The sequence below is a fragment of the Chelonia mydas genome, chromosome 4, assembly GCF_015237465.2.
Source record: "Chelonia mydas isolate rCheMyd1 chromosome 4, rCheMyd1.pri.v2, whole genome shotgun sequence".
Taxonomy (NCBI): Eukaryota; Metazoa; Chordata; order Testudines; family Cheloniidae; genus Chelonia; species Chelonia mydas.
In genome coordinates, this window is record NC_057852.1 from 118,425,524 (window position 1) to 118,452,433 (window position 26,910).

Here is a 26,910-nt window from a genome sequence, read left to right on the forward strand (position 1 = left end):
ATACTGTCCAAGTAAAGAGTGCAGGATCAATATACTCTGCGTACATCATGAGAGATGTAACCATCTCTGGCATAAGAGGGCAATAACCAGTGGTGGGCGCAGTAACACTGTGCAACAGTGTATGGAGAGGGTACATTTTGGTTAAGCCTTTTAGGGCTAATGCATGTTCTTTCAAAAAATGTCATGGGATCTTTTAGGTATACACAGAGCAGATACAAATCCAGGGCAAAATCCTGGCCCCATTGAAGTCAGTGGCAAAAGTCCCATTGAATTAAATAGGGTCCGGATTTCCCCCTCGGCTTTTAAGATTTCATCCAAAAGATAGATACACAATAAACATTATGGGAAAAGGCATCATTGGACCCAATAAGATCCCGAGTCTGTGCTCCACTGAAAGCAAAGGTAGGAATAGTTCTTTAATGGAAGAAACAATCACAAACCCAGTGTGTTTTGTTTATCTACCTAAGGAGGTTGGAGAGACAAGGTGGTGAGGTAATATATTTTATTGGACCAACTTCTGTTGGTGAAAGAGACAAGCTTTTGAGCTACACAGAGCTCTTCTTTGGGAGGAGCGGGGTTGGACTGAGCCAACTTTGGCTGTGACTTGAACCTGTATTTTATATCTAAATCTTAAAACATTAAACCATCTCTCCAACCATATCCAAAATAGATACATGCAAATGACAAAAAATATGCATTCCACTCTGTTCTACTAAGTTTTGAGCACTGTGAAGTATATATCTTGTGGAGAGAACATGTGCCATGTAGGCATCAATATGCAGTTGTATTGTATTAGAGTTCTGTAAGTAAAGAACCACATTTCAGCATTCATTGTTAATTCAGTGAGGATTTGTTAATGTTTTTTTCTGAATTAAATGAAATAAGTACAGTAATTTTATTTAAAATAACATACTCAAATACAGTCATTTTTATTTTGTCTTAAGCTCTTAAAGAGTGAAAATTACTACTACATAATGTTATACTTTATAATATATTGCATTGGGGAAAAAAGTCTGTCTTGTACTTACTAGCACTGATTTGAGTAATGGCCCCACTTAGTGGAAAAAGGGGGAATTTTATGTATGTCTGAAATACTGACAACTCTCTTAAAAGTAAGCAGCCTACATAGGGAAGGTTTCAAACCTGTGGTTTTTTAAATAACATAAACAATATGCATTATTGTACCCCAAAGTCTAGTTTAGTTAGGACTGCAATATAGCCCTGGTATCTGTGGCATCTTTGATAGAGCAGGCCACAAGGACTTGTGGACCCATTTGTTGGGCCGTGTCATGGGGTTGATTCACCTGCCACCCTTTGGGACTGGGGCGGGGTGCGTTACAACCCCACAGTAGCATCTATCGGCTGTCCTCAGTCACGGGGCTGCATTGCCTTGTGGCCTTAGTCAGTGATGCGACCCTTGCAATCGGCAGCGTGGCCTAGTGTCCAGAGTCAGTAACTCAGCCCTGGTTATCAGGGCAGTGCAGCCTAGCAGCCGGACTCAATAGTGCTAGTGAGCTGGTGGGCAGTGGCTAGGATAGGGGACCCGGGCCTGCCCTCTCCACCGGGTCCCAAACCAGTGCCCTGTTGGTGGTGGGGTTGCCCACTACCTGCTTGGCGGGGATCCTACCAAAACACGCCGAGCCTGTCTTCGATCCTATAACCACTTCCCCGCCAAGTTTCCCTGGGTCACTTCCTACCCAATATCATATCTGGGTCTCCGCAGCCTCTTCCCTCTCTGTGGCGTCCCGAGCCAGTGTGTCGGGGTTCAACTCTGGCTGGTTGGCTGGCCTCCACGACCTGGAATGCAGGCAGTCCTCCACCAGGAGTATCAGCAGCACACCTTCATCCTTGCCGGTGGTCAGCCCAGACAGAGCTGCTGTGCTGCTTTTTATATCCTGTCTCCAGTTGGAGCATGCCCAGCAGAGCCGAGGGGGCATGGCCTCCTCGGCCAAGAGGGAGTGGTTAACCCCTGTTGCATCAGTGTGGGGTTGATACACCCCGTCACAGACCAGATGTAGGGATTTCCTCAAGGGAGTTTCCTTATAGGGATTCTATTCCTTCATGCATTGAAGCACCACGATGTTAGATATCAGCAACTGCTCACGTTCCTATAGAGTTCTTTGCTGGGGTCCTGCAAGGTTCCGTCATGTCCCTTCTGATTTTTAACATGATTATATGGCTGCTGAGAGAGGTCGTGAGATCTTTGGACTGCAATACTATCAGAGCTGATATTCAGTTGTCTGTCTTTCATTAAACTCAGCTTTCATAGTCCCTAGTGGAAGCAGGATCTTGGATGAAAACTAGCTAGTGTAAGCTTGATCCAGACAAGATAGCAGTGATATTAGTGGGTTACATATTAGAGGGAAACATTTGGAGGAACTGAGTAGATTTGTGACGGCTGTCTCTACTTAGGGGACAGAGTTTTGGGTTCTTAATGGGTCAATTGCCCTTTCCCGTGTGGTAGTGGTGGCACAATATGCTGCCTACAGGTTGTAGCTATTCGTTTGTGATGTGGAACTCTTCACAGTTATCCAAGTCTGTATCAATTCAGTGTGTGATGCTACGATGTACTATTTCCTGTTTCAGGAGGACATTCCTCTTCTAGTTCCTATATCAACCAAACAGTGGAGATGGGGTGGGAATTAGGAATCTTGATCTAACATAAAAATAATTACATGTTTTATTTAAATCCTAACTGGGCTTTTAATCCATTTGATCATATATTGTTGTAATTGCTTTGGCTACATTATGGTGACACCCGCACTCTAAGTGAATGTAGCCTGAGATCTCTCTACTCTTATATGTTGGAGTCCCAAAAAGGGATTTCATACCCATCGTAAAATATGTCAAGCTGGCCATAAATTTGGTTAAATACTGAATCTGAAATTGCATTAGCCCCAGAATAATAATTGCTGAAATATGAAACAGTTTAAAATGTATTTTCCTGAGACAGTAAGTCCTCAGACGGTCCCAGTCGTAGCTAATATATTTAATGCAGGAAAGGAAGCCCTGTTATCATGAGCAAATCCCTAATCACACTTTGCAGCATAATTTATTTCCATGGATGCATCCATTTAAATGAAGACTTTGCTATCCATTTTGCAAGTGATTTAGGCAGGGAGTTTCATAGAACTTGAAGGGTAGAGCCCTGCACGGATACAAAATTTGTATCCAAATCTGATCCACAATCCGCAAACATGGTCTGTGGACCTCTGTGGATATAAAGCAGATATCCACAGATTTTCAAGGCTCTGTTGAAGGGAACTAAATGCCGAACTCCCACTGAAAGGCAATCGGAGTTGGGCACTTGACTCCCTTCGAACCTTGGAAAAGCTTTGAATACTTGAGAATGTTTTATGATCAGCACAGAATATAATGTTATGTTTTTTCTTATGATTCAATCAGAAATCCAGAGAGCGAGAGGAAACCAAGTGTAGTGACTGAATAACAACTCTGGGAGTATGGGTCCTTTTCCAAGCTCTGTCTCATATTTACTAGGGGATCTTAGGAAAGTTGCTTTACCAGTCTGTTCCTCCGTTTCTACTATGTAAACTGAAAAAATAATTACTTCCCTGTAACTAAGGAGTATTCTGAGGTGCTTGTATACATTTAAGGAAATAATATAGCTTCAGTAAGGTGGTTCAAGTTCAGATGGAAGGTCCTAAAGAAGTGACAGTATTATTATTAATGTGAAATAAGAGTCTCTGCTGTAGTGAAACAAGGATTTTGTGTAAGAAAATATCATTCTATTTAATTCCTGTTAAATTAGTTCCCCCTGATTACGAGCCTTATCAGAGACAGAAATAGCCAGCATCCCTCAAGAACAAAGTTTAAATGAGTTAGCTTAAAAACTACATTAATCCTGTCTTAGCCACCAAATGATGCAATCAAATTAAAAAATGATGTGCTCGTAAGTGAACTTGGTAGAAATGTATTAAGTTGTTATGGCAATTGGAACACTGAATTTATAGTTATGGATCCTAAATTCTAGCAAATACAAGTAAATGAATTTCTAAGGTAATTGGAATTTCTTTCAAAAATTATATATCTCGGCACCATCTTTCGCGGTTACTACAGAATTGATTTGATGGCTTTCTAATGAAATCCAATTAATCAAGTAGAATGTTTTATTAGCTAATGAATTAATATAATCTTGGTATTCATCTTATAATCATCACTTACACTGTCTCCACCATTCCGTTTTTTCCTCATATGATTTTATTGAACATAAATATTTTGCATGTGAGCAATTAGATTATGATTGGTTTTGTGGTAACCAACATCAGATCCTTCATTTTTGGCCTTTGTTGGGATCCCATTTACAGTGTGTCCTTATTTCTTTCTTCTGGAGAATGCTCCTTTAGTTTAACTCTGGTGTTAGGGGTTTGTTATAGATATAGATAACAGGACTTATGGGGCCAAATCTTGAAAGCAGCTCAGTAGAGTGGATGCCCAATGGGTGCTGAGCTGTTCTGAAAATCTGGCCCATGATGTCTCTTGCTAAGGCTGGATGTGGTTATTTTAATAGGTGATCATGTTTTCCTCTGTTGAATATATGAAGCCATGGATTGTTACAGATTGGGACATGTGAATCCCAGAAGCTCAAGGATGAGCTATACTTTACCATGGGGAAGGCTGAACATGTGATGTGTGTGCGGTGTTTTATCTAACATTGATCTTAGCTAGATGGAATCAAACTAGCCCCCATGTGCATCTATGTTTCTCCTTTGAGCAGGTGGCCTGCTGGGAAGATCCTGTCACTCCTGTTAGCCAATAAGAAATCCTCCTTCAATTCATATAGTGGAGGTCTGTAATTTTGGCACTGAAGGGAGTAAGATCTACTGCCCATGTTACATCTATGTGGATTACTTTATAAATGTAGCATCTGTATTTATGAACCCACATTTTATTACAGTGTCATCTACTTACTGCCTGAGTCTGAATCCTCAGTGAATCACAGTGATCCTTGTTCTTTCAGGACATCCATCCATCCATCCATCCATCGTACATAGTTTTAAAGTCCTAGTAGTTTCACTGTTTTAATAGTTTATAGATAGATGGGGTGAGTGAGGTAATATCTTTAATTGGACCAATTTCTGTTGATCAGAGAGACAAACTTTCAAGATACACAGAGCTCTTCTTCAGATCTGGAAAGGTATTGAGAGTGTCACAGCTAAATACCAGATCGATCATATAGTTTAGCATAAGTAGTTGGCACGTATTGTAAGGGACAATTCAAGATGAAGTGGCCCCTAACTCTCCTGGAGTCCCAGGACAAAAAAGGGGGTAGTGGATTACAGATTGCTGTCATAAACCATAAATCCAGTGTCTTTATTAAGACCATGATTTTTAGTGTCTAGCAAAGTTATGAATTTAAGCTCCCATGTTCATTTTTTGAAAGTGTTGTGCAAATTTCCTTTGAGGCTCAGGACTGATAGGTCAGATGTAGAGTGATCACTTTGTGAAAGTGGCAAAGAGTCCTGTGGCACCTTATAGACTAACAGATGTATTGGCGCATGAACTTTTGTGGGTGAATACCCACTTCGTCCGATGCATGTAGTGGAAATTTCCAGAGGCAGGTATAAATATGCAAGCAAGAATCAGGCTAGGGATAACGAAGTTAGTTCAATCAGGAAGGATGAGGCCTTCTTCTAGCAGTTGAGGTGTGAACACCAAGGGAGGAGAAACTGCTTTTGTAGTTGGCTAGCCATTCACAGTCTTTGTTTAATCCTGAACTGATGGTGTCAAATTTGCAAATGAACTGAAGCTCATCAGTTTCTCTTTGAAGTCTGGGCTTGAAGTTTTTTTGCTGCAGGATGGCTACCTTTAAATCTGCTATTGTGTGTCCAATGAGATTGAAGTGTTCTCCTACAGGTTTTTGTATCTTGCCATTCCTAATATCTGATTTGTGTCCATTTATCCTTTTATGTAGGGACTGTCCAATTTGGCCGATGTACATAGCAGAGGGGCATTGCTGGCACATGATGGCGTATATTACGTTGGTGGACGTGCAGTTGAATGAACCGGTGATGGTGTGGCTGAGCTGGTTAGGTCCTGTGATGGTGTCGCTGGTGTAGATATGTGGGCAGAGTTGGCATCGAGGTTTGTTGCATGGATTGGTTCCTGAGTTAGAGTTACTATGGTGCGGTGTGTCATTGCTGATGAGAATATGTTTCAGGTTGGCGGGTTGTCTGTGGGCGAGGACTGGCCTGCCTGCCTCTGAAGGCCTGTGAAAGTGAGGGATCGTTGTCCAGGATGGGTTGTAGATCACTGATGATGCGTTGGAGAGGTTTTAGCTGAGGACTGTATGTGATGGCCAGTGGAGTTCTGTTGATTTCTTTCTTGGGCTTGTCTTGCAGCAGGAGCCTTCTGGGTACATGTCTGGCTCTGTTGATCTGTTTCCTTATTTCCTCATGTGGGTATCATAGTTTTGAGAATGCTTGGTGAAGATCTTGTAGGTGTTGGTCTCTGTCTGAGAGGTTGGAGCAAATGCGGTTGAAAAGTATTCACCCACAGTTGATATATGTGGTGTTTTTGTCTTTTGTCATTTTTCTGTGTGAGTTCATTCAGGAGTGTAGTGATTATCTGGTTTCACCCATATAGTTGTTATTGGTGCATTTAGTGCACTGGGTGAGGTACACCACATGTTATGATAGACATGTGTAGGTCCTGTGGATCTTGAAAGGTGTTTTTGGTGGGTGTTGATCATTACAGCAGTGGAGATATGTCCAACAGCTCCCACCATGGAGTACCATGCTGGACTTCCCTTCCCTACCACTTCAGCCAGTGATGGATCTGCCTTCTGATGCATGGGATCTGTCTGTACCAACCTCCCATACTCCCCATACACAGGGATGAACTAAGACCTTTATTTCCCGAGGGGTATTTTTGCCTTACTGTACTTGCAGTCTCCTCTTCTATCAGGTCTGGTCCTCCTCAGAGACATCAGTACAACAGAGGAGACCATTTAGAGGAATCCATCAGAGGAAACTCCACTACATCTACAAGTCAGAGCATTCTTCCTTCAGTACTGACAGGGTGATCGGGGGAGGTCCTGGACGAATGGAAAGAGGAAAATATAGTGCCCATATTTTAAAAAGGGAAGAAAGAGAACACGGGGGACTATAGACCGGTCAGCCTCACTTCAGTCCCCAGCAAAATCATGGAGCAGGTCCTCAAGGAATCCATTTTGAAGCACTTGGAGGAGAGAAAGGTGATCAGGAACAGTCAACATGGATTCACCAAGGGCAAATCATGCCTGACCAACCTGATTGCCTTCTATGATGAGATGACTGGCTCTGTGAATATGGGGAAAGCGGTAGATGTGATCTAGCTTGACTTTAGGAATGTTTTTGATACGGTCTCCCACAGTATTCTTGCCAGCAAGTTAAAGAAGTATGGATTGGATGAATGGACTATAAGGTGGATAGAAAGCTGGCTAGATTGTCAGGCTCAATGGGTAGTGATCAACAGCTTGATGGTTAGTTGGCAGCTGGTATCAAGCGGAGTGCCCCAGGGGTTGGTCCTGGGGCCAGTTTTGTGCAAAATCTGTATCAGTGATCTGGATGATGTGATTAATTGCACCTTCAGCAAGTTCACAGATGACACTAAGCTGCGGGGAGAGGTAGATATGCTGGAGGGTAGGGATAGGGTCCAGAGTGACCGAGACAAATTGGAGGATTGGGCCAAAAGAAATCTGATGAGGTTCAACAAGGACAAGTGCAGTGTCTTGCACTTAGGAAGGAAGAATCCCATGCACTGCTACAGGCTGGGGACCGACTGGCTAAGCAACCGTTCTGCAGAAAAGGACCTGGGGATTACAGTGGATGAGAAGCTGGATATGAGTCAGCAGTGTATCCTTGTTTCCAAGAAGGCCAATGGCATATTGGGCTGTATTAGTAGGAGCATTGCCAGCAGTTTGAGGGAAGTGATTATTCCCTTCTATTCAGCACGGGTGAGGCCACACCTGGAGTATTGCGTCCAGTTTTGGTCCCCCCACTACAGAAGGGATGTGGACAAATTGAAGAGAGTCCAGTGGAGGGCAACAAATATGATTAGGGGGCTGGGGCACATGAGGAGAGGCTGAGGGAACTGGGGTTATTTAGTCTGAAGAAGAGAAGAGTGAGGTGGGATCTGATAGCAGCCTTCAATTACCTGAAGTGGGGGTTCCAAGGAGGACAGAACAAGGAGCAGTGGTCTCAAGTTGCAGTGGGGGAGGTCTAGGTTGGATATCAGGAAACACTATTTCACTAGGAGGGTGGTGAAGCACTGGAATGGGTTACCTAGGGAGGTGGTGAAATCGCCATCCTTAGAGGCTTTTAAGGCCCAGCTTGACAAAGCGTTGGCTGGGATGATTTAGTTGGTGTTGGTCCTGCTTTGAGCAGGGGATTGGACTAGATGACCTCCTGAGGTCTCTTCCAACCCTAATATTCTATGATTCTCTATGACAGCACTATCCTTAGAACTTGAGCTGATTTCTGCATCAGAGTAATCCAATGATCTGGACGAACCTGCGCCCCCTTTGAAAGAGACTAGTCTGGATAGAACCTTTAGGAGAACTTGGAGCCATCCTCCTCTCAGACATGACAACCAAAGGGACCTTTGGAATCCAGTGCTTTGAGGGCCCCCACAGCCAATTAACTCCTCATATCAGCCTTAATTGGACACCCGGGATCCATGCAGGAATCACAGCAACCACCTTCCCTAGCCAGTACTTGCAGGCTCCATCAGCGTATGTGGCAGAGGCAGATCTGATGGTTCCAATGGGTGTATCATCCTCTTCACACAATGAAGCTATTGCTCAATTATCCCCATCCCCACCCATTATCCCCATCCCCACAGGCAACACCAAGAGCTTTTACAGAGGATTGCAACTGAGCTCTCTTGAGAGAGTCTGTGACATGCAGCATAGACTCCTGGACATCCTTCAACCATCTAGCCGTAGCAACATGGCTCTCCCAGTGAACAAGGCCATTATGGAACTGACTAGCCCAGTGTGTTATCCCTCCCAGATTACAGGACTCTATGTCAACCCATCTAACAAGGGTGATAAATGCCTTGACCTTTTGGGGTGGAAGGTATTTTCATCTACAAGCCTCCAATATAGAATTGCTAACTATCAGGCCCTGTTAGTGAAATATTATTTCACAAATTACACTAAATTTGTGCCATTCAGAGATAAACTTCCGCAGGAGGACAGGGCCTGATTCCAACCCCTCATCAATGAAAGCAAGCTGATGACTAAGACATTGCCACAGGCAGCAGTGGATGCAGCATGTACTGCATCTAGAGTCATTGCCCCACTGTCATGAGATCCAAATTGTGGTTTCTCTCTTTAAAGTTTCCCTGGGAGGTTCAGAATACCATTGAGGACTTACCCTGGCTGAGTCTAATCTCTTCAGTGAGAAGATCAATGAGTCATTTCATTCCCTTAACAACTCTGGGACAATCCTCCATTCCCTGGACATTTGCACCCTGGCACCAAAGATGAAAAACCTCAAGCAAATCTACAAACCCAGCCCCCCAGGCATTTTGTCACTAGTGCCCTTACGAACCATCACGTAAACAGCAGAGGGTGCCAACCCCCAGATACCCTACTTCCTCCATCTCAACATCTTCCGTTGCTCAACCCCACCTGTCACCAGGGAGTTCATTTTGATGGGACATTCAAGAACCATGTACCTCCATTGATGCCATTACATACTGTCCCCCAAACCTTCAGTGATTATCTCACCCTCTTTGTGCACAGCTGGAGGGCAATAACAACAAACAAGTGGGTACTGGAAATCATCCACTTCAGCTATGCTATCAAGTTTCTCTCCCCTCCCCCTCACTAATCCCCTCCTCAGCCCCTTTTCAGGGACCACTCTCACTAGGAAATTCTCCATCAGGAGGCGGTTTCTGTCCTTCAGCAAGGGACCATAGAGCAGGTGCTTCATCACCATCAAGAAAGAGGTTCTACTTTATAGTTCCCAGAGAATTGGAGGTGGGAGACCCATTTTGTATCTTCAGTAGTTAAATGTTTTTATTTACAAGTCAAAATTCTGAATGATTATGTTGGGATCAACAACTCACTCCTTAGAGGAGGGCATGTGGGTTGTGGCTCTTGACATGAAAGGTGCTTACTTTCATGTAGGTTTCAGAGTAACAGCCGTGTTAGTCTGTATTTGCAAAAAGAAAAGGAGTACTTGTGGCACCTTAGAGACTAATCAATTTATTTGAGCATAAGCTTTCGTGAGCTACAAGCTACAAAAGTACTCCTTTTCTTTTTACTTTCGTGTAGACATTCATCAGTCCCCACAGAACTTTCCTTGGGTTTCTGGTAAGACAAGAACACTATTAGTTCAGAGTACTTTTGTTTGGACTAACCACAGCACAAAGGTCTTCTCAGTAGTGGCAGCCGAGGTGAGACAACATGGTTACACCATGTTCCCGTACCTTCCCAGTTGGCTACTAATGGGCAAATCCAGTCAGGAAGTCCAATCAGAAACCATATTTGTATTCTGTTTCCTGGCATCCTTGGGAGTCTGCATCAACAAAGAAAAGTCCCCTTTGACTCCCACAAGCACTATAGACTTTATAGAAGTGACCCTAGATTTGATCTCAACCATGGCCTACCGACCTTTGGAGAGATTCCATGCCATGAACAACCTGAAAACAAAATTCACTCTCGGTCTTCAAACCATAGTCAAGGTCTGTCTTTCCCTAGTAGGACACATGAGCTGGTCTACTTATGTAACTCCATTTGCCAGGCTCCATCTTCATTATCTATAGGTCTGGCTCTGATCTGTTTACTCTCCAGACAGAGACAACATGAACATCAAGGTAACAGTTCCTGACAACACTGTTCTTTTGTCCACAGCAAGTGCATGCAGGAATATCTTTCACTGCACCCACATTATCACGGACGCATCCCTCATAGGACAGGGATCCCAGATGGACCATCCAGGTTGCATATCGATCTACTAGAGCTGAGAGCAGTCCCCCTAGCCTGCAATCCATTCTTTCCACTAATTTGGTCCCACCATATCCAGGTAGTATTAGATAACATGGTGAGTGAATTCTACATAAACAAACTGGGTGGAGCAAGATTCTTTCTCAGTGTGTAGAGGCAGTCAACTTATTGAACTGGTGCGTTAGAAACTGCAAAACACTCTTGGTAACATACCTACCAGGTGCACAGAATTCTCTGGAGGACAATCAGCAGACACTTCGCCACAGACCACGAATGGGAGTTACACAGTTGCATCCTGGAAAAGATTTTCACCAGTAGGGAATGCCATCACACGTTTGCCTCACAGACAAACAAAAATTCCATCCTTTATTTCTCCAGAGCAGGTCTGGGCAGGGATCTACATGTGATGCCCTTCTATTATTCTGGACAGACCACCTGAGGTATGCCTTTCCTCCCATTCTACTACTGCTGCAGGTGCTGCGAAAGATTCACCACAACAAAGCTAGAGTCATTCTCATCACACCCAAGTGGCACAGACAATTCTGGTTCGCAGATTTGATGTGGATGTCAATCTGCCCTCCCACTGCCATGTGATCCTTCCTGGATCTGGTGACCCAGGCTAATGGCAAGACTAGACACCCCAAACCAGGCCCTCTCTGCCTCACAGCCTGGTATTTTGATGGACACCAGACTTAGAGTGTTCATGTTCAGAGACCGTTCAATCCATTCTTAATCAAAGCGGGTAAGAGTCAACCAGGAAATGCTGTTGGGCTAAATGGAAACATTTCTCCACCTGGATGCAAAAGAACCATTTGTCCTCAGAGATGGAGGGTACTCCTGCTATTTTAGACTACATCCTTCACCTCAGGAAGTTTCACCTTCTGTTAGTTCACTGCAGGTCCAACTAGTGCCTTCCATTCTTCAGTGGATGACTAAATTATTTTTCTCACCCAACAATCCTCAGATTCCTGAAAGGCTTCACTGGAGCCTTCCAGCTGATAACGAAACCAACACCACAATGGGACCTCAATCTTGTACTTTTCTGCTCTTGAAGAAGAAATGGACGTTACTTACCTGTAACTAGAAGTTCTTTGAGATATGTCATTCCTATCTGTATTCCACGACCCACTCTCCTTCCCCTCTGCTGCAAATCTTATCTGATTCATGGTAAGAAGAGGGACTGGAGAGGCATCAGTTCACACTGACACTTATACCCTTAGTTCAGAACACAAGGAAAACAACTACGCAGGTGTGGAACAACGGACACTGCTTTCAACAAATCTCTAATCTCAGGTACATGGAATGCAAACATACCCATGTGTGGAATGCAGATAGGGACTACACACATCTTGAACAATAAAGTAACCTCAATTTATGTCAGAGCTGGACCATGGCTCCCCTGTGAAACATAAGCATCCATTCGGAATAGTCCAGTAGCCTGAATGTTCTTGAATGGGATCTCTGACCTCCACCTAAAGAAAGCTCATGGACCTTACCTGCTCCCACCAATGTTTTATGATAGGTTGACAGTGTACCTACTCACTATACCTGGTCACCATCAACTAGTGTAGGTTCTGGGCATAGAAGGAAGTAGAGGAGTAGTGTGAATAATATTAAAAATGTATTTGTTCTGTAGGAAATCCTTTTTTCGGAGTCAGCAGTGCGGCACTGGAACCACGCACTTGATCACACTTCTTGGCACCTGTGTCAAAAAAAAGAAAATATGAACAGATTGAAAGGTTCTGTAATGCGCAGGTGACAAACTGTTCAGGAAGGAGTAACAGAGGCAGATAGCTGCATTAGCAGAATATGAAGTCTGCATTATTTTAGTACCTTGCATGAAAAAAAGAACAGACATCTAACATGGCAAAAGGCAGTTCATGCCTGCCAGCCCAGCAAGTCATACTGCAGTAGGCACTGTGGAAAACCATGAGACTACTTAGGTAGTCATTATCTAGTGTATGTAACTCCCATATGAATATCAGCATATAGCAGACTATGGCTCCCTTGTCAAACTGAGCTACAAAGGAGTGAATCCTGTAGATCCTGATGAGCAATCTACATCCTGAGAAAAATGGATGCCATAATTTTAGGATAATACCCCCATTGGTCCAACAACATTTTTGAGATTTTGTACATGTTGCTTCTACCTCTGAGCCACTCCTGGTTTTTTGGGGCACAATTAAAGAAAAGAGGACAGAAGACAGGTCATCTAACTGCTCAGATCCCAGAGCCTGGCTATACGTTATAAAAAGGAGTAAAATAAGCAAACTAGAGGAATGCATGTTTCTATTTAATGAGGGACTTTGGTATTTGTCAGTGAGGCACTGATATCCCATCCTCGTGTGTTACAGCAAAGTTTTCCACGAGCATGCACAGCTCTATCATTATAATGTAACAGCATGGGCAAAATCCACGTCTCTGCGCTGGGTCTGAATAGCAAATGTAGAATTATAAGTGAAGAGGGAACAAAACCTCCCTGAATCTTTAGCCCAGTGGTGGGCAACTTGCAGCCCGTGGGCCTCACGTGGCCCATCAGGGTAATCCTCTGGTGGGCTGCCAGACAGTTTGTTTACATTTGCACAGCTGCCCGCAGCTCCCAGTGGCTGAAGTTCGCCATTCCCGGCCAATGGGAGCTGCGGGAAGCAGCGTGGGCCAGAGGGACGTGCTGGCCACCACTTCCCACAGTTCCCATTGGCCAGGAACAGTGAACTGCGGCCACTGGGAGCTGTGGGCAGCCATGCAAATGTAAACAAACTGTCTGGCAGCTCACCAGCGGATTACCCTGGTGGGTTGCAGGTTGCCCACCACTGCTTTAGCCTGTGGAGCCATTCCACAACCCCTCTTGGAGCCCCAGACCTTTGTGCCTATAATCTACAGAAGCAATCCATGTGCAATCTGCAGATCCACCATTCCTATCATTCTATCATTGTTCCTAATTTAGTTCTACCTGTTCTAAGGGCTGGGGGACAGGAGGTCACATGTAACAGAACTGTGCAGTGCCCAGAGAATGCAGGCCCCAAATCCTCCCGTCTTCTGCTTACCTCGTGGTTCAACTGTGGACTTGGCCAAACTTATGGGCACAACAAAAGTAGTCAGTGGATGCTGCTAGAACCTGGAATAGGAGCTCTGTGGAAGCACTGAACAGAAAACTGTTCACTTCAGAATCAGACTTAAATTCTTTGGCAGTTATGCCACATGAGACTGAATGAGGCTCTAATTCAAAGCACAGATATATCTGACTTTTACCCAAACATAGTCCTTATCCTTGCTAATTTGTTGCTGGATGTCATACTTACTCATTTTGTTTTGGAAATAAATGGCCTCACTTTGAACATTGTGACTGCTTTGAAAGCACAGGCCGGTTTGTAAACTTTAATGGAGTTCCCATTTTGGTTAGAAGGAAATTGACTATTTTGGGCTGTCCTTTACTACAGCTTAGGGGGTACTGAGCCTTTAGATGTAACTCTTTAGGGATAGGAGTCAGAATTTCTTCATGCAATGCACTGATGAAAAATAATTATAAACAATAATACATGTTTTACACTTATCCAAAATCTAAGAACATATATTACAAATCATTAACTATTTGAACCTCACAAAATCCCTGTGAAGTTGATCAGTAGTAATATTACCATTTTATGGCTAGGTAAGGTAAGGCACAGACAGACTAAGGAACTTGCATCAAGGTCACATAATGAATGAGTGGTGGAGTGAGAAATTGAACCCACCAGTCCTGACTCCCATTCCACTTCTCTAATGGCTAACACTCAACCTCTCTTATCTTATTGCAGAAACTCAAAATGTGTCTACCATAAAGGGGATAATAAACTAAAATGTCAGACCCTCATTAAAATCATGTATATCTCTACCTCAGTCGCAGAACAGTTTACTGGAAAAAAATAGTTCTTTAATAAATGAGCAATACCGTTTCTTGGGGTTCGGTAGTCAATTGACAGATGTTTGCTCCCCATAGAGAGCTCCTGAAAATGTATATCAAAAGCTGGGGGGAAGTGGATAAGTTAAGAAGCAGCACTTCTATTTTCAGCAGAGGGCACTGTAAATAGAGGGGGAAGTGAATAATAATGAGAAATCTGTGAAGTATGATGATGATTTTCCACAAGGTTTTTACTTTTGCTCTTTCTGTTCAGAGTCTTTGGACATATCAGTTATCGTTCAGACTGGGAGCTGGTGAAAGTAGACTTCAGACCATCTTTCCCCAGGGAGTGCACTGAAGATGACTATGAATCTTGGGACCTCACAGATCTACAGGTACTGGACACACAATGATCTTGTGTTAATAATAATACATAGTGCTTATGTAATGCTTTGATATTCATTGTACTGTACAAACATTCACTAATGAGTGTGGATTTCAGCACACAGCTTTGACAACCACAGAGTGATTTTCAGAAAGATGAAAATAGTCCATTGCTGTTTTTATCAGGCTCAGTCATTGTACAGGAGATAGATTTTGTGTTTTTTTTATTACGTAAACTGGGCTGGGGAAGGACGAAGTATACTTAATTACTTACCACAGTAATAGGTGGTCGTGATGGATTGTGAAAAGTTAGACACACACTGGAAATTAAAACCCATCTCACTAATTGAAGCAATTTGAACATGCAGTTACATGTTCTGCCAACTTCCCAACCATGCACTGTACTCATATGTAAAGCACCAGAAGTAATTCCATAATCTCAGTGGACTAATCATGTATTAGAGACCAGTTGTTTTGGGCAATTGTTCTGTACTAATGCATTAATGCTATGTTAATCCCAGTATCCTGCAAAATTTAATTTTTGGCAACTACATTCGCTGTACTATTCTCTTTACAGTGTATTGTTTGTATAGACCACTTTGTGATCCTTTTGGATTAAACGAGATATATCCCTGTTAGTCATGATGCTCACTGTCATTGTTATTTTTACTCTTCTCCCTGTGAATTTATTCCCTTTTCTCTTTCTGTGCCTCTTTCTCTAAGTTTCTTCTTCATCTGCCATTCTGTAGTATTTCAACCAAACTTTCCTTCAGCACTTATTCATTGGATATATTATCACTACTGCTATACTCCTCCTCACCTGGGGCATGTTAGGTATGTACTTAGAATGTAACATAGCCCCTAGCCTTAACAAGAAAAGTACATTGAAACAGTGGAATTACACCTCTCCATGGACGTTTCAGAAACTGGATACTTCTGAAATTATTTTAAAAATTGATGGAGTATTTAAAAATACCCACTTACCAGTACAGAATGTTTAAGTGACCATTCTCCAGGCATAAGTAATTGAGCTGTGCATATAATTGCAGAATTAGGGCCACAATTACCCATACATTTTTTAATGCATATCCTTAGACTTCTGACCTTTAGAAAATATGTCTCAGTTTCTGGAGAAGATTACTCTGTGTGCCATATGTGTATTGTGAATGATCCAGAAAGAGTGTTCTAACAAAAAGGAAAAAAAGAAGCAGTTGTTATTCATTATAATGCATCATAAGCGTGTACGAAACTGTACAGTTGCAGAACTGTGCTACAGAAATAAATCACTGTCTCAAACCGTTAATCACTATTGCTATTATTATTTATTTGTATTACAGTAGCACCTAAGACCCAAGTGAGATCTGGGCTCCATTGTGCTAGGGAGCTGTACAAGCATATAGTAAGAGACAGTCCCTGTCCTGAAGACCTTAAAGTCTAATTAGGCAAGACATACAAAAGGGTAGAAGAGGAAAAAAAGGTATTAGTATCCGCATTTTACAGATGAGTTCAGAGAGATTAACAAGATGTTCAAAAGTGACAAGATTTCAGGAGTCTTTGTTTTTGAATGCCCAATTTGAGACATCTTAAATAGGCTTGTTTTACAGAAAGTGTGGAGTAAATGCCATCTGAAAAACCAGGCCCCTTTAAGGTGTCTTATGTCTGGCACCACAAATCAGGACACTCAAAATCAGTAGGCACTTTTAAAAGTCTTGACGTAAATGCCTTCCAGAGTTCACCCAGGAAGCCTGTAACAGAGTCAAGAATTAAACCCAGATTTCCTGCCCCTGAGTCCAGTGCCTTAGCCACAAGACCAGCCTTTCTCTGGCTACAGTCTAAGTCACAAGTGGGTGGACTTCATGACAGTATAATTTAGAACAAACACAGAAAAACAAAACTTCTCATAGCTTTGGTTTTTACACTCCTGTGCTTTAATGTTCAGGGTGATCGCTGCATCATGGGTCAGCAGAGAAGTTTTCGGAAGAGGAAGATTTCATCATGGTGCATTAAAGGGAGGAGTTTCACATCTGCTCTCACATCCAAAGTTTGCGAGTGTGCAAACTCTGATTTCTTATGGTGAGCCTTTCTATGGATTTTCACAGTTATCCTAAAGATGAAGTGTGTGAGAGTCTGGGATATATAAACCCCACAACTTTCCTAAGCTGAAAACAACAATAAAACACCCCAGCAGGATCTGAATGAGAGGTTGTTTTCCCAAATGTTAGATCTGTTTCTTTTTAAAAGGTAAAATTACTGCAATAATCCTATTACTGTTTATGTTGGTGGGTTTTGCAAGCAATTATATAGAATTTCATAGCATGGCAGAGTAATGCAGAGCTATTATTATTGCCATAGAACCTAAGTGCTGTGGAGTTTCTTTTGAAAAACAGAACCACAAAAGCATGGACATTTTTGAAGTAAGGTGTCAGGTGGAAAAAAACAAACTAGACAAGTCCTGATGTTTTACTCAGGCAAACTCCCATGGAGCAAAATGTGAATGATGGTCAGAGGATTTGACCTATTGTATTTAATACAAATCCTCTCTAGTTCTGAGTGAAGTGGAGGAGAAAGCGTGGTCAAGGAACCCCTTTAAAAAACTAAGCTGCCAACAGAGAGAATTCTATGGAACTCATTCACAAAACTTTTTGGACCCAATCCTGCTCTCAAATCACTGCCTTTGAAATCACCCTGGGCTCAGCATGTTGTGTGTTGGCTTGGTATGAGATAGTATTCAAAAATAGGGTCTCCCTCACTTCTACCCAAGCACAGAAAACAGATTTGCTAATAAAACAGGGGCGCTAACAGATTAATTGGATTTGTTTTGCAGTGATTATGGATTTGAACATTCAGCACCTCTGAAATCAGAATCCAGCAAGTGCTTTGCTAACTTTTGGTTTAACCCAGAATCACCCCCTGAAGATTGTGCATTAGGGCAGGCCTATGCGAGCAGCACAGGGTAAGTATTTGATACTTTACCAGCATTAAGGGGGGAGAGTACTCCTGCAGAGGATTACAACATGGCCTTAGGGAAAAGTAAATAAATACTCTTTATAGTTAAATTGTTTGCCTCAAAATTGTCCATAAGGTAGGGTTAGTGTGTAGGATGGTTTTAGAGGGGAGAAGGGCTAGGACTTGCAGGAAGGGCCAGGGCACTGTCAGCTTGATTTTTTTTTAAATTGATAAAGCACCCTTTAAATGGTATGTCCTGATTTTTAAAAAAAGGTTTTAAGGGTTTTTCTACTCTTTGAAAGCAAAAGCATCAAACATGCAAAATATGTCCAAACCCAAGCGCCCACAAGTCTTGTCAAACTCCAAAAATCATAAGATAGGCTTAAAAAATAAGGAGATTTGAGATTTTTTTTTCATTTCTTTTGTGATATTTAAGCCTTTAGGGATGTGCCTTTAGGGATGTGCCTTTACACCTTTAAAGCCTTTAAGCCTTTAGGGATATTTAAGCCTTTACAGGTTTCAGAGTAACAGCCATGTTAGTCTGTATTCGCAAAAAGAAAAGGAGTACTTGTGGCACCTTAGAGACTAACCAATTTATTTGAGCATAAGCTTTCGTGAGCTACAGCTCACTTCATCGGATGAAGCTCACGAAAGCTTATGCTCAAATAAATTGGTTAGTCTCTAAGGTGCCACAAGTACTCCTTTTCTTTAAGCCTTTACAGTTATTAAAGGAGTGAAGGAGCATTACTGGGCCAAGAGGGCCCACCTCTCAGCAGGTGCAAAGCATGTTCCAAATGGAGGATCTACTCAAAAGGAGACTCTGACAGTCAGGCAGGGAGGGAGAGTGAAGGAGAGACTATCCGAAGGGAGGAAGCCAGTTTGCAGCTTTTGAGGACAAAGCAATCCACAGGAGAGGGTCTGGACTGTGGGTCAGACCCAACTGGGAGGATAAGGAAATGGAAAAAGGCTAATGTAGTGCCAATCTTTAAAAAAGGGAAGAAGGAGGATCCTGGGAACTACAGGCCAGTCAGCCTCACCTCAGTCCCTGGAAAAATCATGGAGCAGGTCCTCAAAGAATCAATCCTGAAGCACTTACATGAGAGGAAAGTGATCAGGAACAGTCAGCATGGATTCACCAAGGGAAGGTCATGCCTGACTAATCTAATCGCCTTTTATGATGAGATTACTGGTTCTGTGGATGAAGGGAAAGCAGTGGATGTATTGTTTCTTGACTTTAGCAAAGCTTTTGACACGGTCTCCCACAGTATTCTTGTCAGCAAGTTAAGGAAGTATGGGCTGGATGAATGCACTATAAGGTGGGTAGAAAGCTGGCTAGATTGTCGGGCTCAACGGGTAGTGATCAATGGCTCCATGTCTAGTTGGCAGCCGGTGTCAAGTGGAGTGCCCCAGGGGTCGGTCCTGGGGCCGGTTTTGTTCAATATCTTCATAAATGATCTGGAGGATGGTGTGGATTGCACTCTCAGCAAATTTGCGGATGATACTAAACTGGGAGGAGTGGTAGATACGCTGGAGGGGAGGGATAGGATACAGAAGGACCTAGACAAATTGGAGGTTTGGGCCAAAAGAAATCTGATGAGGTTCAATAAGGATAAGTGCAGGGTCCTGCACTTAGGATGGAAGAATCCAATGCACCGCTACAGACTAGGGACCGAATGGCTAGGCAGCAGTTCTGCGGAAAAGGACCTAGGGGTGACAGTGGACGAGAAGCTGGATATGAGTCAGCAGTGTGCCCTTGTTGCCAAGAAGGCCAATGGCATTTTGGGATGTATAAGTAGGGGCATAGCGAGCAGATCGAGGGACGTGATCGTTCCCCTCTATTCGACACTGGTGAGGCCTCATCTGGAGTACTGTGTCCAGTTTTGGGCCCCACACTACAAGAAGGATGTGGATAAATTGGAGAGAGTCCAGCGAAGGGCAACAAAAATGATTAGGCACATGACTTATGAGGAGAGGCTGAGGGAGCTGGGATTGTTTAGTCTACAGAAGAGAAGAATGAGGGGGGATTTGATAGCTGCTTTCAACTACCTGAAAGGGGGTTCCAAAGAGGATGGCTCTAGACTGTTCTCAATGGTAGCAGATGACAGAACGAGGAGTAATGGTCTCAAGTTGCAATGGGGGAGGTTTAGATTGGATATTAGGAAAAACTTTTTCACTAAGAGGGTGGTGAAAAACTGGAATGCGTTACCTAGGGAGGTGGTAGAATCTCCTTCCTTAGAGGTTTTTAAGGTCAGGCTTGACAAAGCCCTGGCTGGGATGATTTAACTGGGACTTGGTCCTGCTTCGAGCAGGGGGTTGGACTAGATGACCTTCTGGGGTCCCTTCCAACCCTGATATTCTATGATTCTATGATTCTATGATAAGGGTCTGACCCTTTTCCCTCCCTTGACTCCCTGATGAGGGAGAATAACTGGATACCTGGACGAGAGCTGGGGAATGTTTGGTTGACTGACTGAGCTGCTGGGACTGACTGGGAACTCCCACTGGGGGAAGTGGGCTGCGACCACTCCCCAAACTAAAGAGAGAACAAAGAGGAAGGAAGCAGCCCGGGGAGGCAGCTCAGGTGCCCCATGAAGAGGCAACTGAGTCATTCCACATCTCTCCCCCTGGGGCTCTGGGCTGGGACCCAGTGGAGAGAGGGAGCCTGGGCCCCCAACGTTTCCCTTCCCCTCAGACTCCCAGTTGGTCCAGGAGAAACCTGGGGCACCAGGGAATTGGTGGGCTGGCCTCAGAGTGAAACCCCACTACAAGGTGCAAGGAATGTCAAGCCAAGGCCTGCCTGTTAGAGCTGCTGGCCTCTGAGTAAAACCTGCTCCTGGGGTCACATTTTCCTGCTTTTCTTCACAATGGTGAGAGTTAGAAACTTTCTTTTTTAAAACATATGAAAGGTGAGATTCTCAGGTAACCACATGCTTCCAGGAGCTGGCATTTTCAAGAAAGCAGCAAACATCAAGAGACTAGTGAAAAATCACTAATGTTGGCAACAGTGCACTGCTTCCCATTTGTCTCCTGTTTGCACCCATAATTGGTGTCTTTTCAGTTTCAGTGGTGCTACTACTATTACTAGTAACCAACTTCTTGCAGAGCCTGAGTTAGAGCATAACAAATGTATTTGGGCATAGGCTTTTGTGGGCTAAACCCCACTTCATCAGATGCGTGGAGTGAAAAATGATGCATCTGATCAAGTGGGTTTTAGCCCACAAAAGCTGGTGCCCAAATAAATTTGTTAGTCTCTAAGGTGCCACAAGGACTCCTAGTTGTTTTTGCTGATACAGACTAACACGGCTGCCACTCTGGAGCTAGAGCATGTGAATGTGCTCCCCACAGAGCAGCGCATGAGGAATGCAACTTGCCATGTAGAGAACAGTCCTCAAAGGCCCTGAATAAGCAATCGGAAAAGAGAGAGAGAAATATTTTTCTCTAAACTCTTTTCTGATAATCTTAGGAGCTGTTTATAACAATTGTAACTACACATTTTTCGGATATGACTTTAAAGTTGGCAGTGACCCTTTAATTTTAATCCTTTAATTTTATTTTGGAGCAATTTACCCTCTGATTCAAATAATTTACAGTTTTAGGAATAAGTATATATCCTCAGTCAGCTTCTCCTTCTTCCCCTCATGTCCTCAGGGGTAAATAATCTGCAGTGAATGGATTCTTTTCCTAATCCTGTGGAGAACTGCGAATCAAAGGAAAGCTTTACCGAACTGTAAACAATAGAGCACAGAACATACACTACAGTGTAGTATGATGTCTGTGCTGAGAATAAGTTGCAGCTGGCAATAACATCATCTTTCTCAGCTGCATAGATTGGGACCAAATGTTGAAATGTCAAATCAGGAAAGAAAATCACAGTTTGCTGCTATTTGCTTTATCAGTGAAAATCCATTTTTTGTTTGTTTGTTTTTTGGCAGTGTATGGCCGTTGTAATGTAGCATGTTTGAACTCAGAAGAATGAAACATCAATTGTGTTAAAAAGAATGGTTAAAAATAAGAAACCTGAATAAAACTGATTCGTGCACAATTGCAGCATAATCCTGAGTGCTTCCTTGTTCACCCTCAGCCAATCTTTGTCAGGCTCTGTTTTTTATTATTCTGTTATGCAAAATTTGTATTTTAAAGTGTTTTAAGAGCCACGCAGGCATAGAGTAGTTCATCAGCACTTGAATTAGCTCCTTGGGAATGCAGAAGCTGTTTGATCTGATTTCCATCTGAACTTTGGGACATTGACCAGTCCCACTGAGAAGTCAATTACCATGTGGTAGTCATTGTTATACTGTCCTGTAGCGCCCCCAATGGCACCCACCTGCTATTCTCCAGTCCTGTGTGCTCACTGCTTACTGTTTTATGCAGGTACAGGAAAGTGGTGTCTAATGTATGTGAAGGTGGTGTCGACTTGCAGCAGAATCTAGCCCAGCATATGTGTCCACTCATTGCTCCCAAAAGACTGCAGATCAGCATCAAAGGAGGGAGCCTGGCTGTGAAACCTGGAGAAGACATCACCTTTGTAGTCACGCAAGAGCAGGTAATGAAGAACTTCAGCCTCTTAAAAATGTCAACGCTCGTTTAGAAGTTATTTCTAGGCACTAATTTCTCTCCTCTCTGGATGGTGGGTGAACTGGGATTAGCCCATGGCTTAGAAACAGGTGCACAAACCTTTCTGTTGCTATTGCTGCATCCATTTAACCAAATGTATTCAGTGAAACTACAAAAATGACAGCTCTGTCTAAGAAACTGGGTTCATCCCCTCAACGGCGTTTTTCTCCACTGTTCCTTAAAGACATCATTCAAAGTAGCAGCCGTGTTAGTCTGTATTCGCAAAAAAAAAAGGAGTATTTGTGGCACCTTAGAGACTAACCAATTTATTTGAGCATAAGCTTTCGTGAGCTACAGCTCACTGCATCCGATGAAGTGAGCTGTAGCTCACGAAAGCTTATGCTCAGATAAATTGGTTAGTCTCTAACGTGCCACAAATACTCCTTTTTTTTTAAAGACATCAGCAACTTTGAAAATCTTAGCTTAAGTGAGTTAAGTGCCAACTCGCTTGATCTGCTTTGAATATTCCAGTCTTCAGTGTTAGGGAGGATTCAAGTGAGCTGTAAAGAAATTGTACTTAAAATCATGTGGAAAATGGAATACAGACAACATTAATACAGATAAAATGTTCAACCTCAGTAAAGGCATGGGGGGGTGATGAAGCCAAAGAGCCTGAAGTAAACTCATGCATTTCAGCAAGGCTGTTGATACAACCTGCACCCCAGATTCATTCCTACCCACAGATGGGGGGATTAGCCATCGTATTCCAGATTTTCAAAAAGGTACAGCACCCACAGTGTTACAGTGGAAGCTGCTAGTTCCAGATTTGAAAATGTGGACTTTGTTTCAGTGCCTAAAATGGGAGCTCCTATCTCTTTTTTGACCATCTGGCCCCAATTGTGGGTACTGAGCACTTGAAAATCTGGCTCTGAGCTCTTTTAATCTCGCCTGTCAAAAAAGTGAATCACGTCTTGTTGGTAATCAGGTAAAACATAAAATAAAATCACCAGGTAGTAAAGGATAATGACATCTACTATGTATAGTCCTTATTGATAAGTTTCCCTGTGTTGCCTAAAACAGGCAATACCTTAAAGGCATAACCAGACTATAACAGTCTGATCTGTAGGATGGAACAGTCTAATCTGTAAGTTTGTGGTTCTTAACACTTACTCATTAAGTGCCAGATTCTGCCATACTTTCTCTAGTTGAGTACTACTTTACTTTGTCACTAATCCCATTGATTTCAAAGAGTCTGAAGGAAATTCAGGCATTTCAGCAGGCCTGCATGGTACAACCATGGACACTGATTCATTCCTGCAGAAGCCAATGGGGATACTTGCAGAGTAAGTTACTACTTAATATGTGGCAGAATCTGGCTCTAAGTAGTTATTGGCCTTAGCTATGGTAAGGTCAGATATATCTCCATTTCTTTTCCTAATTCTCTGTGCTGTCATCATTTCATTATTAGTAAAGAAACAGCACTTGACTATAATCTGAGAGCTCAGTGATTCATCATTTCTGTTAATTGTGATGGGGCATCTAAAAATATGATTTTTGTCAGAGTAGGAATTCTGAGACTTGAATGTGTTTCTCTGTCAACTGGTAGAACACCTAAGACATGCAAAGATGCTCAAAGATCACAAATGGTATTCTCTCTCTCTCTATTAGTGATAGCTATGCATAATACTCTGAACTATAAGTCTCCTTTACAAGAAACCTAACAATTTGCTGCCCCCTATGGCTGAGAATCAATAAATCCATAATATTAGTTAGAAACAGAAAGGCAAGTTTTGCACAAGGGACCAGTTAGATCTTCTGACAATTAGTGAGCTTACGGGATAGATCCATTAACACCAAAGAGATGTAGTATTATATCTATCTGTCACACAATATTAGTTTATTGCTTTATGTGAATACCGGTTATTAGTTTCACAGGAGCAAGAGGCTTTGGCTCACACTGTGTTCGTCTGAGTGATACATTACTGAGTTTATATCTAGTAATATTATTAAAAACAAGAAGAAGAAAATAAGCTGTCCCAAGCTCTGCTCGCTCAGTCCACAAAATGCATGAATAAACAATGTCAAGAAAATCCACTATTCGCAGAAGAACTATGTAGATGTGTCCAAGTTCCATTTAATTTAGCTGTATTTTTCCTGTTTTCCTCTTTTGTTATCAAACCATTAATATCTTCCTATTTTAGAGAATGAAATCAGTGCTTTGAAAACATCAGGGTCCTTAAATAGTATTATAGTAGGAAGGGCATTGTGAGAACAAAACATTCATTAAAACTCAGATCTGGTTTACAGCCTAACACCTTACTCCTATACCCCCCTGGAGATAGTATGTAGGTGCTTTGCTAGCATAAGAAAGCAAACAGGCAGTATTTGCACTTTAGTGTCACCTAAGTGAATTGCACTTACAAGGACACAGTTGAGGAATCTCCTTTGGTTTAACCTTTTAATAGGGTATTGTCTCCTCCACCCATCTGTATCCAAAGAGAATGGTGATTTGAAGAAAATGTTCACAGCAGAGGAGTGTACAAGGCAATAAACTCCTTGTGGGTGATGCATTCTGGAGTTGAGGCATTTGAGAACTATGCAGGATCTTCATTGTGAGCATTCTCTCACCTTGTGAACATTTTTTTCTTTTATCTGACAAGACAGAAGAAAATTCATCAAAACAGCAGCACTTAAAAAAAATGTTTTCCTTTCCTTTGTAACGCAAAGATCTGAAAGTTCTTGTCTGCTGTTGCCTCCTTTGATCTTCTGTTAACATCATGTTTTGGGATGAGGTTTTGAAGTATGACTTTTTCAGAAAGTGGCCAGTGTGGAAATGGAATAATGAAACTGAACATATAAAGATTTCAGGGTCATTTGAGAGGCGATAACACGTGATTTTTCAATGCTGTGATTGGCTGAAATCCTTTTGTAGTAATATAATTATTGTAATGCACTGTCAGGTGAGTAGCTGCACGACTGCCTTTCCTGGATGCAATCAGAACTGTTACAATGCATGTCCTAGGCTATGTACTGCTAACTGCTAATGGAGTGTCTCCTTTAGCTCCAGTCATGTGGCTCTGTCCAGATGGGAGAATCTGAGTTCTGTACTCACTGTCATGAATATCCATGGTGTGTAGCCTAGTGACAATGTAAAGTCATAAGTGGTTATGTTTTTTGTTTTAATGAAGTTGCACATTGAAGACAATCTTCATCATCCCAATACTTTAGGCCTGACTTTAGAAAGACAGTGTCATTTTCATGAGCACTTGGCAGAGCTATAATGAATAATAAATTATAGCAGATGGCTAAGGTGGTATAAATGCTATGCTAGCCACAGTAATACTGTGCTAACGCATATGCTATGTCAACTGGGTTTTTGCTAGCACAGTGGACAGGGCTTAAGAGTCCTAGATAAAGTCAAAGAATACTTATAGATTGGGATGGCTCTGCAAATCATGTTGGTCATATCCAGAGGCGTGGTCAGTGTAGCATAATGCAGTTACAACCTGTTGACTAATCTGGAATATTTTATCCTCATTAAACTGGATCTGTGTTACAGATAAGGGAATATTAATATAGACACACACAGAATCATAGAATATCAGGGTTGGAAGGGACCTCAGGAGGTCATCTAGTCTAACCTCCTGCTCAAAGCAGGACCAATCCCCAATTTTTGCCCCATATCCCTAAATGGCCCTCTCAAGGATTGAACTCACAACCCTAGGTTTAGCAGGCCAATGCTCAAACCACCAAGCTATCCCTCCCGCCCCACATCACCACTTGTCCTAAACTCTTTGGAGTAGGGATTGTCTTTCTGTTCTGTGTTTGTACAACACTTACAACAATGGGGCCTTGGTCCATGGCTGGGGCTCCTAGGCACTACCATACACAAATAAGTAATAATAATGTGTCCTGTTTCTTTGAATCTTGGCTATTCAAAACATCTCTGATCTATTTCTTCTACTAGGGAGATATTCTAAACACCAAGTACCAGGTGGACCTTGGAGATGGCTTTAAGGCAATATACATGAACCTCACAATGACAGGGGAACCCATTCGGCACCGTTATGAGAACCCTGGGATTTACCGTGTCTCAGTCAGGGCTGAGAATGTTGCTGGGCATGAGGAAGCAGTGGTGTTTGTTCAAGTTAATTGTAAGTTGTGCTGTTTTGTTTTTCTCTGGTTTCACTTTTGC

General features: G+C 42.6%; 1 protein-coding gene across 4 annotated transcripts in view; it reads left to right on the forward strand.

Moving 5' to 3' along the window:
• SORCS2 (sortilin related VPS10 domain containing receptor 2) overlaps window positions 1-26,910 on the forward strand; it is an 807,861-nt gene that overhangs the window by 751,198 nt on the left and 29,753 nt on the right. For all 4 annotated transcript variants that reach the window (XM_043544690.1, XM_043544691.1, XM_043544692.1 and 1 more), the window contains exons 15-19: window positions 15,106-15,226; window positions 17,155-17,288; window positions 18,040-18,168; window positions 22,533-22,704; window positions 26,683-26,869. In XM_043544690.1, coding sequence (XP_043400625.1) covers window positions 15,106-15,226; window positions 17,155-17,288; window positions 18,040-18,168; window positions 22,533-22,704; window positions 26,683-26,869 — 743 coding nt within the window. The remainder of the gene's footprint in view (window positions 1-15,105; window positions 15,227-17,154; window positions 17,289-18,039; window positions 18,169-22,532; window positions 22,705-26,682; window positions 26,870-26,910) is intronic.